Source organism: Pelodiscus sinensis, chromosome 3 (assembly GCF_049634645.1).
Source record: "Pelodiscus sinensis isolate JC-2024 chromosome 3, ASM4963464v1, whole genome shotgun sequence".
In the NCBI taxonomy this organism is placed as follows: domain Eukaryota; kingdom Metazoa; phylum Chordata; order Testudines; family Trionychidae; genus Pelodiscus; species Pelodiscus sinensis.
The window spans coordinates 74,972,294-74,989,744 of record NC_134713.1 but is presented as its reverse complement, the minus strand read 5'-3'; the positions used below and the strand labels follow the sequence as shown (position 1 = coordinate 74,989,744).

Here is a 17,451-nt window from a genome sequence, read left to right as displayed (position 1 = left end):
CAACTCCCTCAGTACCCTTGGATGCATTAAGTCCGGACCCATGGATTTGTGTACATTTAGCTTTTCTAAATAGTTCCTAACCTGTTCTTTACCCACCAAGGGATGTCCATCTCATCCCATCTTGCGTCACTTAGCGCATTAGTCTGGGAGCCGACCATATCCGTGAATACAGAGGCAAAGAAAGCATTGAGTACTTTCAGCTTTCCCCACATCATCTGTCACTAGGTTACCTCCTTCATCCAGTAGGGGCCCCACACCCTCTCTGATTACCTTCTTCTTGTTAATATGCCTGTAGAAACTTTTCTTGTTATTCTTCACATCCTTTTCCAGTTGCAATTCCAATTGCGCTTTCGGCTTCCTGATAACCCCCTGGCATTCTCGAGCTATACATTTAAACCCCTCCCTGGTCATTTGTCCGAGTTTCCACTTTTTGTAAGCTTTCTTTTTGTGCTTAAGTTCACCAAGGATTTCCCCTGTAAGCCTATCCGGCCTCCTACCATGTTTGCTTCTCTTGCTACGCATCTGGATGGTTTCTTTCTGTGCCTTCAGTAAGGCTTCTCTAAAATACTGCCAGCTGTCCTGGACTCCTTTCCCCTTCATGTTAGCATCCCAGGGGATTCTGCCCATCAGGTGTCTGAGGGAGTCAAAATCTGCTTTTCTGAAGTCCAAGGTGTGTATTTTACTACTCTCTGTTCTTCCTTTGGTCAGGATCCTGAAATCTACCATCTCCTGATCACTGCTTCTCAGGTTGTCGCCCACCTCTACTTCCCCTATTAGTTCCTCCTTGTTTACGAGCGGAAGGTCAAGCTGCGCACAGCCCCTGGTCGGATCCTTCAGCACTTGTACCAAGAAGTTATCCCCAACATTCTCCAAAAACTTGCTGGATTGCCTGTATACTGGCGTATTGGTTTCCCAACAGATGTCAGGGTGATTAAAGTCCCCCACGAGAACCAGGGCCTGCAATCTGGAAACTTCTCTCAGTTGTCTGAAGAAAGCGTCATCTACCTCATCCACCTGATTCGCCTGTAGTAGACCCCAACCACAACATCACTGATGTTGTTTGCACCTCTAAACTTAACCCATAGACTCTCAACAGGTTTTTCTCCCTCAATATACTGGAATTCAGAGCAATCATAGTGCTCTCTTACATATAGTGCAACTCTTCCCCCTTTTCTCCCCTTCCTGTTCTTCCTTAACAGTCTATACCCTTCCATGACAGCGCTCCAGTCATGCGAGTCATCCCACCAAGTCTCTGTTATCCCAATTAAATCATATTTCTTGGACTGGGCCAGGGCCTCCAGTTCTTCCTGTTTTGTTGCCCAGGCTTCTCGTATAGGTAAATCTGCTTAGTGTCATCTATGAACTTGCTGGGGGTGATTTTCTTTTCAGGGGCTGAGGCTGAGTGCTCTATAGTTTCTGGGTTCTGCTTAAAGATGAGCACAACATTTGCCTTTTTCCAATTGCCCAGGAGCATCCCAATCACCGCAAGTTTTGAAAAATAATGGCCAATAAGGTGTTTGATTTTATTTTGGGGCATATTTTTTAGAACTCTCAGTCAAGTTAGGGACATTTCACCTACCCTCTGGATGATAGCAATGGCCTTTCTCTATTTTTGCAGTAATAAACTATTAAATTACAGGGGAAAGACTACAGTTTGACAATGCCCAGACTTGTTTCCATGTACAACAAAAGCATGAAAATAGCTACTTGTGAGTTCTCAAATATTTCCCAAAACTAACAATACTTCAAACATCTTTCCTCTGTGTTGTCCTAGGTTTTCTACCCCAGCAAAGATGGTACCAAGATCCCGATGTTTATTATCCACAAGAAGGGAATTAAATTGGATGGTTCTCATCCTGCTTTCTTATATGGCTATGGGGGTTTCAACATATCTATTACTCCAAGCTACAGGTAAGCAGGACATTTTTGACAGCTACTGTTCCAACACCTTCTTCTTAAGCATCTGGCATTGGTCACTATTAAAACAGGTTTCTGGGGTCAATAGGCTTTGAGTGTGATTCAATATAGCAATTCCTATGTTCTCTTTTGTGCCTTTGTGAACCAAACAAATCGGCTCATCCCAAGGGAAAACATTACAGGATGTGTTTTCCTTAAAAACATCTGTAGCACTTCCCTTTCTTTAAACTAATGATGTACCAACTACTGAAAAAACTTTTCCTAATGTGAAGTCCATAAGCAGATGCACATGGTCCCTGGAACTTACCAGTGGGAATGTTCCTCATCATTCAAAAAATAAAGCATGGTCACTGAAACAAACAAAAGTACAAGCTAGCCATTTAATAAAATATGGCAAGCTCTTTTATGTGTAGGAAGGTAAGAACTTCCTGCACAAGTTACCAGTACAAAGTCACCTTTACTAATACTGTCTATAACTTCCTTAAACAACTTTTGGCTGAGATATCAGCTAATTTTCTGGAATCTTTAAAAACAACCAGGAAATTCTATTCGATTGAGTATGACCTAAATGAATTCATATTAATATAATAAAGAAAATTTCAGCCTACCATGAACTTCTAAGAGATAGAGAGAGCAAGAGGCCCAGCTAGGAACTCAATGTTATTACGAAAGACTGGCAGTCTTCAATGTATTTATTTTTGCAGCACTCCTATGAGATAGGGAAGTGCTATTATTCCCATTTGACAGATGAAGAGCTGAAGTAGAAGGAGACAAGCACCTTGCTAGAGATGACACAGCAAGTGTGTGGAAAAGCAGGAAGTCAAACCCCAAATCTCCTGAGTCCCAGACTAGCATTTCATCATTTGAGTATGGAGACACTTCCTCAGTGGTTTCTTCATTGCACTCAAAGGGATTGATTAGGGGCTTAAAATAAAGCATTTTGCTGAACTGGGACATTAGAATATATCTGTTCTCAGTAATACAAATATGTATGTGTGGAGAATGAGAATAAAAGGGGGGTTGTATCTGTTCTAAATTAATTAATAATATAATAAAGAAAACAAGGGGGGTTAATACAAATCAGTGCATCAAAGATCAAAAGTGATAAGTTTGAAACGGGGCTTCCAGTCCACAGCAGCCTGCTTGACCATTAATCATCTTTTAAAAGGGAAACAACATTTACTTCACCACCAAGTGAACTCTTATCTAGGCTTGCCAAAATATGTCACCGGGATTATTTGACAGTTTCCAGTACAAATCAAATCCTGCTAGATACAAGCTATTTGGAAAAAAATAAATAAATGGCAAGACAGGGTAAAGAAAGCTTCTTTAGACAATGAATTTGCATCATGCCACAAAAATAATCTCTCGCTAAACTGCCCTGTTAAATTTACATACCATAGTAAGAGCTACAGCAATTTGCTATATGCTAAAATTCTTGCATTAAAGTTGGAAAAATCTCATGAAATACTTTGCAGACCTTATTCTTTCATGGTTAGTCTGATTATATTTGCAGATAGCATTTATAATTGTCTGGTCCTTCATATCAAATACATTGTGTATAACAATGGACCATACTCTTATGATGTATCATGAGATTATTGGAATGCCCTTTTCAGCTGTCTTTCAGAAGCTACATTTTTAATTTCCTATGGTTTATGTAAAGCAGAATTATATACTCTAAATAGCTTACAATAGTTATGTAAATAAGATTTGACTAGTGATTTATTAGTTCCTAATAGAGTGTGATGCGGTGTAATATATTGGGGAAGGTACATGGGGGAAGCAAATGCTGGATATATTTCATTTAGAGACTTACAAAGTACAGTAAACGTCTGATAATCCAGCACCTTTAAGACCCAGGGGGTGCCAGATTATCAGATATGCCGGACTATCGGAAGAGGGGGCTATGAGGGGTCTGGGTGGGGGGGGTGCCACTCCAGACCCCTCATAGCCCCCCCTTCCGATAGTCTGGCTCTGCCCCAGGCGTCCCCGATTCAGCCACTGCTGGTCAGTTTCAGCAGCGGCTGAATCTGGGACGCTTGCGGCAGACCAGCTGCGGTGCTGCCAGGTTGGTCTGGTAGCGCTGCCCCTCGGCGCTGCGAGACCAACCTGGCAGCTCCCCAGCTGCTCTTGGGGACGCCTGGGTCAGAGTAGCTGGAGTGCTACCGTGTTGCTCCCGCAGCGCCGAGGGGCAGTGTTGTTGGGTTGGGTGCTGATGCCTTGGCTGACCAGCTGCTCTTGGGGACGCCTGAGGCAGAGCAGCTGGGGTGCTGTCGGGTTGGGTGCTGACGCCTTGGCTAACTTGGGGATGGCTGGGGCAGAGCAGCTGGGGTGCAGTTAGATTGGTCCCGCAGCGCCCAGGGGCGGTGCTATGGGACCAACCTGGCAGCACCCCACCTGCTCTGCCCCAGGCGTCCCCGATTCAGCCGCTGCTGAAACTGACCAGCGGCTGATTCCGGGAAGCCCGGGGCAGAGCAGCTCTGGAGTCAGCCGTTGATCATGCAGTTCTGCCCCAGGCGTCCCCAAGAGCAGCTGGGGTGCTGCCGGGTTGGTCCCACAGCCCCGAGGGGCAGCGCTACGGGACCAACCCGGCAGTACCCCAGCTGCTCTGCTCCCAGCTTCCCCGATTCAGCTGCTGGTCAGTTTCAGCAGCGGTTGAATCAGGGAAGCCTGGCACAAAGCAGTTCCAATTGTCCAGCTGCTGAAGCGCTTCCGGGTTCCCCGTGGTGCCGGACCATCAGGAGTGCCAGAGCATTGTCTGCTGGACCAATGGAGTTCTACTGTACAATAAGTAAGCCTGCCTAATGCTGTAGGCCAGTGGTTCTCAATTTATTTCAGTCCACAGACCACAAGGCCAATCAAAAAATGTTTGTGGCCCTCTTCCTTTTTGAGACATGATTAAAAAAGAGCAGGCAACGAACATTTTGGTTTGAAATTTTATTTCTTACTAACAGATTTTTGGATTCTCTGACAAGCTTTTAAGTGTTTGTAGTGGTACTTGATAATGCACAATGAATATTGCTCTCCACTGCAAGCTGATTCCTCTGTTTGGACTTCACATGCAACAAACATGAAAATCCATTCTCACATATATAAGTTGATGCAAATGGCAAAAGAAATCTGACTGTGTGTGCTGACAGATTTGGGTAACTCCCGGTCATGCTGGCCCAAAATTTCTCTACGGTAGACTGCTGGTACACATCTTGAGCCACATAATCATTTTTCAGATCCAAGAATTCTTCTTGCAGATCCTCTGGAACACTATTAACATCTGTTGTAAATGGATTCCTGATGAAAGATAATCCATCACTTGTCCTGTCCACCTCTGGAAACTGTCGTTGGAATTTGTCTTTTAGCTTCCGTAAATGATTGAGAATTTGCGCCCAAATGGCTTCCTTTTCCCCGAGCATGGCATCCACATAAGGAAATTGAACCAAATTATTCCCTTCGACTCTTACCATCCAGAGTTCCAATTTGTCAAGAAAAGCCTCGATGATGCTTTAGTGGGAGAACAGATTTTCACCTTTCTCTTGCAGATGAAGATTCATAGAATCATAGAATACTAGGACTGGAAGGGACCTGGAGAGGTCATCGAGTCCAGTCCCCTGCCCTCATGGCAGGACTAAATACTGTCTAGACCATTCCTGATAGACATTTATCTAACCTACTCTTAAATATCTCCAGAAATGGGGATTCCACAACCTCCCTGGGCAGCTATATCATTATGTCAACAGATATATCATTCAGCTTCCTTGCTGCTTCCTCGCCAAGAACAAGCCATACCATCTCTTTTGCCCAGGGGAGCTCAAGTTGCTCTACAATGGTATGAGGCTGCTTGGCCTGTGTAACTTTCTATGCAACCATGTAGGAAGCGTGCACTGCATTGCTTGTCCTATTGTAGAATGCAGTTGTTGAGTCGAGGCTCTGCCGTTTCAGACCTGATAACTGCCGCTTAAAATAATCTTCACCCTTTTGCAACTAGTTGGGGTTCCACTTTTCTGGATGGAGTTTCAGCTTAGCCAGCTTCATTGAGTCATTCCCCAAGACTTTGAAATAAATAACACATTGTGGCAAATCCACGCCTTCTTTTTCTTGACCCGTAAAGCTGAATTTGATGTAGTCAAGCGCAAGTATTCAGAGGACATTTCTTCCTATCGTTGCCATTATAAACAAACTACACCACCTGTAAAACAGCACATGTAGCACAGGACGAACGGCATAGCAGCCGCTCAGCACGATGGCGGCAACTACACTGACACTCAGAGCCTCAGATGGAAGTTACTGGCAACACAACCTGGTTGCGTCCTAGGTGACGCTATGGATGACACGCTGCGTGCTTGTGAACACGGCATAAAACAGCCTAACAGTGGCGCCTGCTCACGCCATGTGACTTTGCACAATGTTCCTGTGGACCGGAAAAGTCACCATGGACCACCAATTGAGAAGCACAGCTCTAGGCATTCCTAACAATCTTTTAAGAGTACACAAATTAAAAAGTTTCATCAATCCCACCCCACTCCCAATCAAATAAAATGCCCAATGATTGTTAATATAATAGTAATTAACTGAGTTCCACACAGTCCCTGCAACAGCACAACAAAATTGCCAGCCCTTCCTTTATACCCAGCTCCACTTGGGCAGGGGAAGAAAGTTGAGACCTTATTGTGCATCCTAAAAGCATATAAACTCTGGTTGTTAGAGTTGAGGCAAAAGTGAATTCTGAAGGCCTGGAGAATGCATTGCATGCCAGATATTCACTTTTTTCTACTGATGGAGATCCAGCTTAGGTATCTCTGCTGACCACTACTGTGTCCACATGACATGCAGAGAAAACAGTTTTAGGTTCCAGGCCACTTGCAGATTTTGTAGGTAGAGAGAGTTATTGATACATGACGGGAATGAGGACTAGTTGGGGTTCCACTTTTCTGGATGGAGTTTCAGCTTAGCCAGCTTAGATTGGACATTAGGAAAAAATTCCTAACTGTCAGGGTGGTCAAATATTGGAATAAATTGCCAAGGGAGGTGGTGGAATCTCCCTCTCTGGAGATATTTAAGAACAGGTTAGATAGACATCTGTCAGGGATGGTGTAGGTGGAGCTTGGTCCTGCCTTGAGGGCGGGGGGCTGGACTCGATGACCTCTTGAGGTCCCTTCCAGTCCTATTATTCTATGATTCTATGAATAAAATAGGTCAGCATGGTAAGTGAGTATCACCCTTCAGATATTTCCCTCCTTCTCCATGTATCACTGATTTCAGATTGTGATGCAGAGTATGTGTTTCCCATAGAGTCAGTTGATAAATGTATCATACTGCTTTTAATTATTCACAGAAAATCCAGTTCACAAGACCTCACAAGATTATGTATTATTTACATTGCGGTAGTGCTTAAGAACATCAATCAAGGTAGAGTTGTACAAACAATAACAAAAGAACGATTACAGTCTATATGTCGGAGGAGAAAGACAAACAGGATGGGTTGAGAGAGTAAAATTGCACTAGAACAATTTAGCAGAAAAATTAAACTCTGATCTTTTGCACACAATAAATTGGAAATTATAGTACTTCATAGCCCTTGCCTAAGATATATACTGAAAAAACCTAAATGTAATGGAAAAAATCATCATTGTTCAGCTTTATTTCTGGTCTCCATTGAATAACAGTCCTTTTGTCTCTAAAAACTGAAGGACTGTGGTTTTCTTGCTAAGATAAATACTCCATATTTGTATTTGATCTCAGTGCTCCTGTAACTTATCACAAAAAGTCCAAGGCATTCCAGTTTCTTCTTTTTTTTCTTCCTGGCCACTCAGTTTGTAATCCTTTGTTCAATTAAGTAAAATGTCACCCAGCTTGTGTTTTATATTAATGGTTCTTAAGCCTGAGGAGCTGCCTTGTTGGTTTGCTTCTCTTTGAATGAGAAATTGTAACGTGCCTCAGAGATGTTTTAATACAATTTTGTGTATTAATAAAATATATATATGAATTTCCTTTTCCCTGGTGGCAGTAGAAGCAAACATCCACAGGCCACTCTAGCAAACTATGCCCAAGAAGTTCTCTCTCTCTGTTTCCCTTCAGTCTCACACACACTCAACTCATGCAGGCTTTCTCCCTTCAACACACAGTTTCCAGTTATTCTTTCCCCACCACACACATTCATAATCTAGCCTTCCCCCTACACGCATTTTCATCCAGGGAAACCCTTATTAAGCCATCTAGTTCAGTGATTCCCCAGCTATAGACTAGTGCTTTGGGCAGTAGCTGCATTGTGTATGTTGACATGGTATTTTGTTGTTAACAATCTTTTTAAAAGGTATCCTAGCAAAAAGGGAACGGCAGCTGTTACTATGGTTCTTCAAGTACTGTCTCTGTGGGTGTGCCACTTCAGGTGCTGGTGCGTCTTCACGCCAGCGATCAGAGACTTTTTCATAGCAATGCCCTGCCGTGCATGCGCAGTCAGCACATGGTGGTGCCGTTGGTGCCCATGGATAACATGTGCAGCACAGTCCATGCAGTTCCTTCTCTATTGTCCTCAGCAGCAAATGGAGCTCTCCACAGTCACCCTCTCTTCACCTATGAAAGAGCAACAACACAGAAACCTTGGGTTTTTTCATCCCAGTTTTTAACTAATCCTCTTTTTTCTTAAAAAAAGCCCACCTCTTTTTTGGTTCCGGATCTTCCCATCCTTTGGACCCTCTCCCCCATTTTTTTTCTCTCATCCTTCAACCAACCATCATGCCTCACTCACCAGGATTTAAAAGATGTGACACCTGTAAGGACCCCATGCCCGTCTGACAGACACCACTTGAAAATGATCCTACTTGAAAGATACCTCAAGCCTTCAGCTGAGGACCCTGCTACTTCTGACAAGGCAGGTCATAAAGATAAAGCTTCTGCCACTTTGAAAAAGTGTTCCTCCTCATCTGTAGATAAAGGGTCTCGTAGGATGAGAGCTTCTCCCACCAGATCTCTGGTGCATTTCTGAGCTCCACCAGAGTCAGCACTGCTGACAAGCCAGGCATCCCCAGCCCCTCCTCAGCATGGGCGCCAACAACACACAAGTGGCCAAACTCGGAGCCGAGACATAGAATATCCACAACGGCACTGACCATGCTGCCTTGGGATCCAGCACTAAAGCTGACTCACACCAACATGCCACCCCCAATGACACCAGCACAGACCTCGGTACCAGCTCTTAATATACCTACAAAGGCCAAACTGGTACTGAAAAAGATCGCACCGAAGCAGTCTTCAGTACCCTGTGTTTCCTCTGACGTAGTGACACAGAGGTTCACTCGGTGTTGCAATCACTGCTCTTCAGCACCGACCATTCTGTCCACTCTCCTTCAACTTCAGCACCGTCATTCTCTTAGAGACCCAGATACAGAACCTCAGGATAGCAGATGCTCTTATCAGCAGTCTTCACCTACTCAAAGGAGGTCTCCCTGGGAGTTGGACCTGTAAAGCAGACCCACCATGTATCACCCCACCACTGCTATGGCAACCATAGCCATACTCACCACCTCCATACACTGGCCAGTGGCCACCATGGGACCTATGGTCCTCCTACATACAGCATTATACTGCACAGTCTACGCCGGCCACGGAAGCAATCAGGTCCCCCACACACACCAGACCCAGGGCATGGTCAAGGATGAAAAACCTCCAAAGATCCCACAGATGATGAGCAAAGGTTCCTTCTGCATAACTCTTCCTCCTCACTGGTTGAGGAAGTCATACCAGCTAACCTTGCCCTCCCCTGCCATGACCTGAAACAGTTTCAGAAACTTTTCAGAAGAATAGCTGCAGCCCAGGAAATTGACCTTTAGGAAGTTCAGGAGAAACAGCAAAAACTCGTGAGGATCCTGCTGTCCTCTGCCAGCACAAAGATTGCTTTGCCTTTGGATGACACTATTTTAAAGCCAGCTGCCACAGTCTGGCAAACACCGGCATCATTATCGCCCACAAATTAAAAGAGTTGTCAGGAAGTATTTTGTACCTGCCAAAGACACGAACTTTTATTTTCCCCATCCACAACAGAACTCCTTTGTTGTGGATGCTATTTGTCACCAATCTAAAAATCCACAGTGCTGTTCTATGCCACACAATAAGGATCCCATTCAAACGGAAAGTCTATTCTCCCTCCATCCTTCAGCAGGCATTCAGAGCACATACTCCGTGATTAGAACTCCCATTTCCACCCTGGACCTTAACCACGTCCTCAAGCACTTCACAAGGGCCTCCTTTAAGTCATTGACCACGTGTTCTCTCCTCTACGTGTCCATGAAAGCGGCATTCCTTGAGGCAATCACATCAGCCAGATGTGTTGGAGAAATAGCTTCCCTCATGGCCGACCCTTCTTACCCCATTTTTACCAAAGATAAAGTCACTTTACCCCGAGTTCCTGCCTAAGATAGCATCCTCCTTCCACATCACTGAACCTATCTATTTACCTACCTTCTTTCTCAAACCACACAAGAATGCACTGCAAGCATCTCTCTGCATGCTTGCCCTCCGGCATGCCCTCACCTTCTGAGCAGGAGCAGGTCCTTGCAAAAATGCACTAGACCATAGCTGAAAGCTCCATGGGTGAAGTCCTATCTTCCCACCAGCTTTCCAAATGGATTTCCTCATGCATACATACCTGTTATGTCATTCATAACAAGCAACCACCACAAAAAGTAATAGCACATTCCACCAGAGTGGTAGCAGCATCTACGGCTTTCCTCAAAGATGTTCCACTCATTGATCTCTGCAGAGCAGCCATTTGGTCCTCCAAGCACACATTTGCTAAATACTACACCATAACTGCTGGGTCAATCCTTATGACCACAATAGGACTAGCTGTCCTTTCGATTATGTCCAGGGCACAGCTCCAAAGCCCACTTCCTCAGGACAGACATGGCTCTACAGACACCTCAAGTGGAGCATCCACAATGCCAGCACTCAAAGAAGTTGTTACTTACCTTGTGCAGTAACAATGGTTCTTCAAGGTGTGTCCCCCTGTGGGTGCTCAACTACCCTTCCTCCTCCCCTACTTTGAAAGCAACATACCAGTTTCCATGGTAGAGAAGGAACAAAGGGGACCAAACTGCGTGCACAGTCAACAGATGCCAACAGCACCACTAGGTGTTGACTGCAAGTGCACATCAGGGCATTGCTGTGAAAAAGTTTCTGATCACTGCACGGGGACATACCAACAGCTGAAGTGGAGCACCCACAGGGGGACACATCACAAAGAACCATCATTACTACACAAGGTGAGTAACTTTACTACATTTTAAGGAAACTACAAAAGCATAGGAAGAGTTTAGGCCAGTAGATCCAGAAGTAAATACAAATAAGAAACAACAGACTATTAGCCCGGTTTCAGTAGTTCTTTATTTTCAGGGATAAGCATGGATTTTTTTTATCTCTTTCTGTCTGTGTATAGTATGTAGAGCAATACTACAGCAAAAAGGTGTGGTAAAATTGATGGCATTCAGTGTGGGCTTAGCAAATCTTCTATGAAAATATTATTGATTACCCAATAGTAATGCCTCAGATTCTGCACACCACTCTGAAGGAGGTGCCATGTTTTACTCAGTTGCTTTGCATGTGCTTTTATAGTTACAGTAGAAGCCATTTCTAGTGTATACTGAAAGTTAACTGACAGGTAAACTGTAAATCTAAATTGCTTTTCCTGTTGGAGATTCTGCCAGGCCCTAAAGTAAGAGTGTGTGAGGATGTGCATAATAACTCCCTACTCCCTTTCAGAACTAGAGATGTTAAAATGAGGATAATTGACTAGTCGAGTAGTCGATGGCATTTCCATCGACTAGTCGATAAGCACTTCCGCATTCCTCCTTTGAAATGTACAAGTGGGAGCCCTTGTACATTTCAAAAGAGGAATGCAGAACTCTGCATACAGCCCAGGGCCAGCGGAAGTCCTGCTTTGAAATATACAAGAGTCCCCAGCAGAAGCATTTTGTCTCCCTGAAGCAGAATTCCTTATGTTTTCCTCTCCTATGGGCTGTGGTTAAAAGCACGGTCTTTCCCCTAATAAATATCCACTTACAGGGAAGTTGTTCAGTGCACACCAGGTAACATTTTCAAACTTTCTAAGTAACTTAGGACCCGTGTATCACTGAAAGTCAGTAGGATTTAAACTTTGTATACCAAGGGCAATTGGCAGAATAGCTAATGCCTTTAAATTGCAGAGCCACAGCAGGGCCACTTATCAACGAATTGTGTACTCAATACAAATTGTATCGGGTACACAAGTAATCAGTTACCCACTTCTTCACATCCTTAGTTCTTTCCCATGTTTTAATATTTTCCTCTGTGTACTTCTGGCTTGCCATGTGAAGCTTTGGCTGCATTAAGTTTCTGTCTGTCTCATTTGGTGAGAGGCCCATTTTCCTTCCTCCTTCCCTTTTATCTCTTTTCAAAAATACTAATGACACTAACTTCTTACCAGTTTGATATTGAGGTTGTTCTATATTGTCTTAGCTTTCATCCAATCTCAGAAAATAACAGAGAGGCTGCTACTGAAATTTAGATTTTAATGTTTTTTTATTGAACAGGGTAAGTGAACAACACAGTTATGTTGTCCAAAACTCAAATGTGAACACTGGTACAAACTAGGGATGTGAGCAGCTAAACAGGTACCCGAGAGCAGCTCGTGGCCTGGCCGTAAGCAGATAGCTGCTCCAGCCCCCCGTGGATCAGGAGCCGGCTGCCCACGCTGGTGGAGGGGGAATGGCAGTAGAGCCGGCTGCCCACATGCTGGCCTACCTGCATGGTAGGCTGCTGGCTCTTACACGTGGGGGAGAGGGGGGCGGGTCCAGGAGTGGAAGCCAGACCTCCTCCATGCACTGGGCTGCTGGCTCCTGCTCCCAACTCCCCCTCCCCTGCGGGGGGCAGCAGGAGCAGAAACCTAACTTATGGTTTAACCAGTTAACTGATTAACCAGGATTTTACATCCCCAGTACAAACCTAAGATGTAAGACTATTACCTGTGTTACAAACACAGCCTTGTAAGTGTCAAAAGCAAATGATATTAAATACAAATTTAATGTCCATTCAAAGAACTCTACAATTCATAAAGAAAGACAGACCATGCATCTTTGATCGCGTTCATTTGCCTTTAACATCTTTGCTGTTGTTCATTTCTTAAAAAATAGTTTCCTTCTCTGAAGCGGCACAGGGCCCTAGGCACAGTAGAGGAAGAGTTTAGAGAGTCTAACCAGAAGGCATATATGCTGCAAAGTTTAGCTCCCCACACTGGAATTGGAAAGCTGCCAAAGAGCAGAAGCATCATTAATGAGTCTGTAGTTGCATAGCTTTGCTGGCCACTGCCCTTGAGCAGAGCTATAGAAGGAAGATTGGAGTGCCTTTGCTTTCTTTGCATAGACTCATAGTAGTATCCCCATGGAACACTGCTCAGACAAGTCTGGCTGCTCAGGCTTGACACAGATGCAGGATTTAATCTTTTATGTGGTCACATACATTGTGACAGATTCTTCTGCATTCAAGGGTCATGCAGAATTGGGCGGGGGGAGGCAGGTTGAGAAAAGGTAGACGTTCAGGGTAGGAAATGAAAAGTAATCTGCTTGTTTTCTCTCTTTGTTCTTCAGCGTATCAAGACTTATTTTTGTGAGGCATCTGGGTGGTGTTCTAGCTGTGGCTAATATCAGAGGCGGTGGCGAGTATGGAGAGACTTGGCACAAAGGTAAAACTTTCTGAATACAAGAATAAATAGTGGGTTTAGCAGTACTACTGACAGAGGCCGTGTATACATTGCACAGTTAACCTGCCTGGTCTGGGTGTGTGTGTCCCTGTAGCAAAACCACGCTTGCATTACTGTGTCCTCCAAATTTGCGAAACTGCCAATATGTGCCTGGGGCATATTCCTTGATTCTTGCGCATGATGCTCTAGAATTCTTTTCCAGTCAGTTATATCAAGTGTGGAAGAACTTGTGTGTCCTCCAGGGGAGACTGTTGGAAGGCACTTGAGTGATAAGCCTGTCCTCACTACAAAGTGGGCAGCTCAGAGAGCCCATGTTCTAACTCATATCCCCAGCTGAATAAGCTAGCCAGGGCTTAAAGCACATCCGGACCTAGGTTATGGGCTTTTCTGTATGAACGGAAGCAAGCTTAATGCTAAAACTTGGATAAGAGTTGAGATTAACTGTGCATTGTGGACATATCCTGGACAGGAGAATTGCCTGTCCTTTTTCTCCTCTCCCTTCCTTTACCCAGATAGTTATGAAAGTCAGACTTTTTGTCAAACTTATAACACCTGTAATTCCCTCATATTATTTGATCTTTGTAGTTCGATGGCTTTGTTTGTTGTAGCCAACTTAAAAATATTATTTTACAATAAACAGTGTGTAAGTTTTCCAAGAAAATTATCATTTTTACAAAACAAGATCCAACTTTTTTGATTCAATGCAATATTCGTAAATACTGCTATTTATTGCAAATCCAATTTCCAAATGTATCTGTCTGTACCAATTTCTGCATTCAATTACTATTGTTACCTGTGGCAAACTGATTTTGCTCAGTATTGCTCTTTCATCTTTCTGATGTAACACATTTGTTGGGGCATTTCCTTATAATTAACTTAAAGATGTAATAGTTTCATAAAAAGAAATAGCATATGCGCGGGCATGCACAATATCATTGCTAAAGATAAAGCATCCTTCAGTAATTTGAATTTGGCCATCGATTTTAATGAGATTTTATCTCAGTACGAAAATGCTTCTTTAATCTCCCTATTTCCTGTTTAATTTAATTGTAGCTCCAGTCTGTTATCTTAGTTGCATAATTAGGTATGTATCTGTTCTATGTTAATTGCAGAGACAACTAGTACAGATGTCTATTTGTGTAGCTTTAACTTCATGGATATGATCCTGACCTTTGATCAGATTAGAATTATTCAGTATTCTGAGTAAAGCACGGAATGTCTCTTCACTTCTATTTCTCCTCCACTGTTGCAGTGTTGGGAGTTAATTAATAAAAAAAGTATGCAACATTCCCAGGATGCTTCTTGTGCAGTCTTTGTGTTGGATGAATTCGGTATTCTGTATTTTAAGAAGTTTTATATATTAAGAAGTTACACAGCTCTGCAAAGAGAACTGTAAAGTCTGCCCTCAAGAATCCATTTACAACAGTGGTCTCCAACCTTTTTACACCCAAGATCACTTTTTAAATGTCAGGGCAAGCCAAGATCTACCCCTTCCCTTCCCCAAAATCTTACCCCTTCTTTGAGGCCCTGCCCTCTCCATTCCCCTCTTCTCCATCACTTCCTGTCCCTAACCCTTACTCCCATTCACTGGGTTGAGATAAGTGGTGCGGGTTCTGTAGGGGGAATGAGGGATTTGGGTGTGGGAAGGGGTGAGAGGTGAAAGCTCCGGGAGGGAATTTGGGTGCAGGAGGAGGTGGAGAAGGGGATGCTGGCTCGGGGAGGGAGCACCAAGCTGGAGAGTGTTGGGGTCAGGTGAAGGGTTGGAGTGCTGAGCAAGCCGCAGACTTGTGGATATCGGGGTGCAGGAGTTTGGGTTGGGATGTATGAGGGGCTCAGGGCACAGGTTTGTGGTGTGTGGGTGGTGCAGGAGTGTTGTGGCCCAAGACTGGAGATGTGGGGGACTTAGGGCAGGGGGTTCAGATGTATGATGGGCTCAGGGCTGGGGTGTGTGGAGAGTGCAGGGGTGTTTTGATGCTGTGGCCAGATGGGGGCTTGGCCTCAATTGGGAGATTGTTGGCCAGGCTTAATTTTTAAATAAAATATTATGTCCAACACAAAAGGTTTCAACATTGTCTTTATGTATGGGAGGGCAGGGAACATTTTTTGGGTCAGGGGGCCACTGACCCACAGAAAAATCAGTCGGGGACCACACAAGTGAGATGCAAAAAACCAGCCCCTCCAGAAAAACCCAACCCTCACTGATGTGGCTCCAACTGAGACACCTCACTCCCCTGGCACTCCAGCCCCATGGTACAGGGGGAGGGTAGGTAGGACTGATGTTCAGGGCTTCAGGCCAAATTAACTCTTATGGGATTCCGGGGTTAGTACATTTTGTGGGCCACCATATGCTCTGGGGTGGGGCCAAAAATGAAGGATCCAGTGTGCGGGACAGAACTGCCAGTGAGTGGGATAGGGATGGGGGTGCAGAATCCAGGTGGGAAGTAAGGTACAGGAGCAAATGGTGGGTAGGTGTCTGGCCAGGAGGCGAGGGGGGGGGGGCAGGAACAGGCTGCTGGTGGTGTCTGGCCAGGGGAGAGGGAGCAGGTGAAACTCAGCTGGTACCTGGGAGTCTCCAGGGACGAGTGTGTCTTGGGGAAGGATCTGCAGGCAGCGCTGGAAGAAGCGCACATGCAACTTCTTTAAGAAATCTAGCTGCTCTGGATCCTCCGTTGCCATCTTAACCCCCAACCCTGCCTCCCTGGTGTACGGGGGAAGGAAGTCAAAACAAGAAAGTGTGCGTGTTCCTGTGGGGAGGGGAAGAGCAGTGCATGCACACTTCCTAAGAAGCCAGACCTGGCGTGGAGCCGTGAGACTTCTCTCCCCGCAAACCGCAGGAAGTTGGCTTTGGCTCCAATTTTGCGAGGGGCAGGAAGCTGTTGCACCAGTGTGGGCTCCTTGTTGCAGGTGGGGGTAACCAATGGGGGCCTTGGAACACTGCGTTGATCGACTGGCAGTGCCTCCGCAATCGACCAGTTGATCACGATCAACTGGTTGGTGACCATTTCTTTGCAAGACTGGAAAAAAACATAGCCTTTGCCACAAAGGTGTCAGCACTTAATTCTTAGTTCTCACCTATTTAGAGTTCCTAATTAGTATGTATTTACCAAAGACAGGACCATTCCGGTTAGATAGGGGTATTAGCTATTGCCAAAGCATTATGTGACCTTTGATCAGGAGACATCTATAGTCTTTCATTAAATGAACTTCTTACATGGGAAAATGTAAGATGAAGTTTTGGTAAGTTGTGAATTCTGTGAATATCATAGTTTGACAATTAATATTCTTTATTTTATATAAAAAGGTTACAGAGCAAGATTGCCTTCCATATGGGTTTGACAGTAAAATATGTCTTGCATACTAAATTCTTTCTTTCTAATATTTTTAATTGTACATTAATTTCCCCTTACACGAGCCTTGTTAATATTTTGCTTAAAAAATTTAAGAGTAACTTCATGATAGTAGTTTAATAAGACAATGGTAGCTTTCAGTGTCTGAGCTTCCTTAATAAAATGCCAAATTAAGATCTGGCTCTAAAGTCACAATTCTGTCATAGATATTTGTCATCAGATTTGAAAACAAATAATCATAATAAACCCCAGTAAACTACCAGTATTATATTCTGATGTCAAGAAAACGTTAGTGTAGCATATTTTACAGCAGTAAGTTTGAAGCTTTATCTTCTTAAAAGGCCATCGGCGAGCTTAATTCTGTTAAAGTTCCATTAAGACTTACTTCAAGTGGAAATTTGTGTAGCCGGTTTTTGTAAAATTAGCAATTCAGAGCTTTTAACTGGAATCTCAGTGGTA

General features: G+C 44.2%; 1 protein-coding gene across 1 annotated transcript in view; it reads left to right on the top strand.

Annotated features, from left to right (window-relative positions):
* The window catches only part of PREP (prolyl endopeptidase), a 167,821-nt gene that overhangs the window by 130,872 nt on the left and 19,498 nt on the right, over window positions 1-17,451 (top strand). Inside the window, exons 11-12 of the mRNA XM_006118459.4 lie at window positions 1,775-1,911; window positions 13,533-13,627. Coding sequence (XP_006118521.1) covers window positions 1,775-1,911; window positions 13,533-13,627 — 232 coding nt within the window. The remainder of the gene's footprint in view (window positions 1-1,774; window positions 1,912-13,532; window positions 13,628-17,451) is intronic.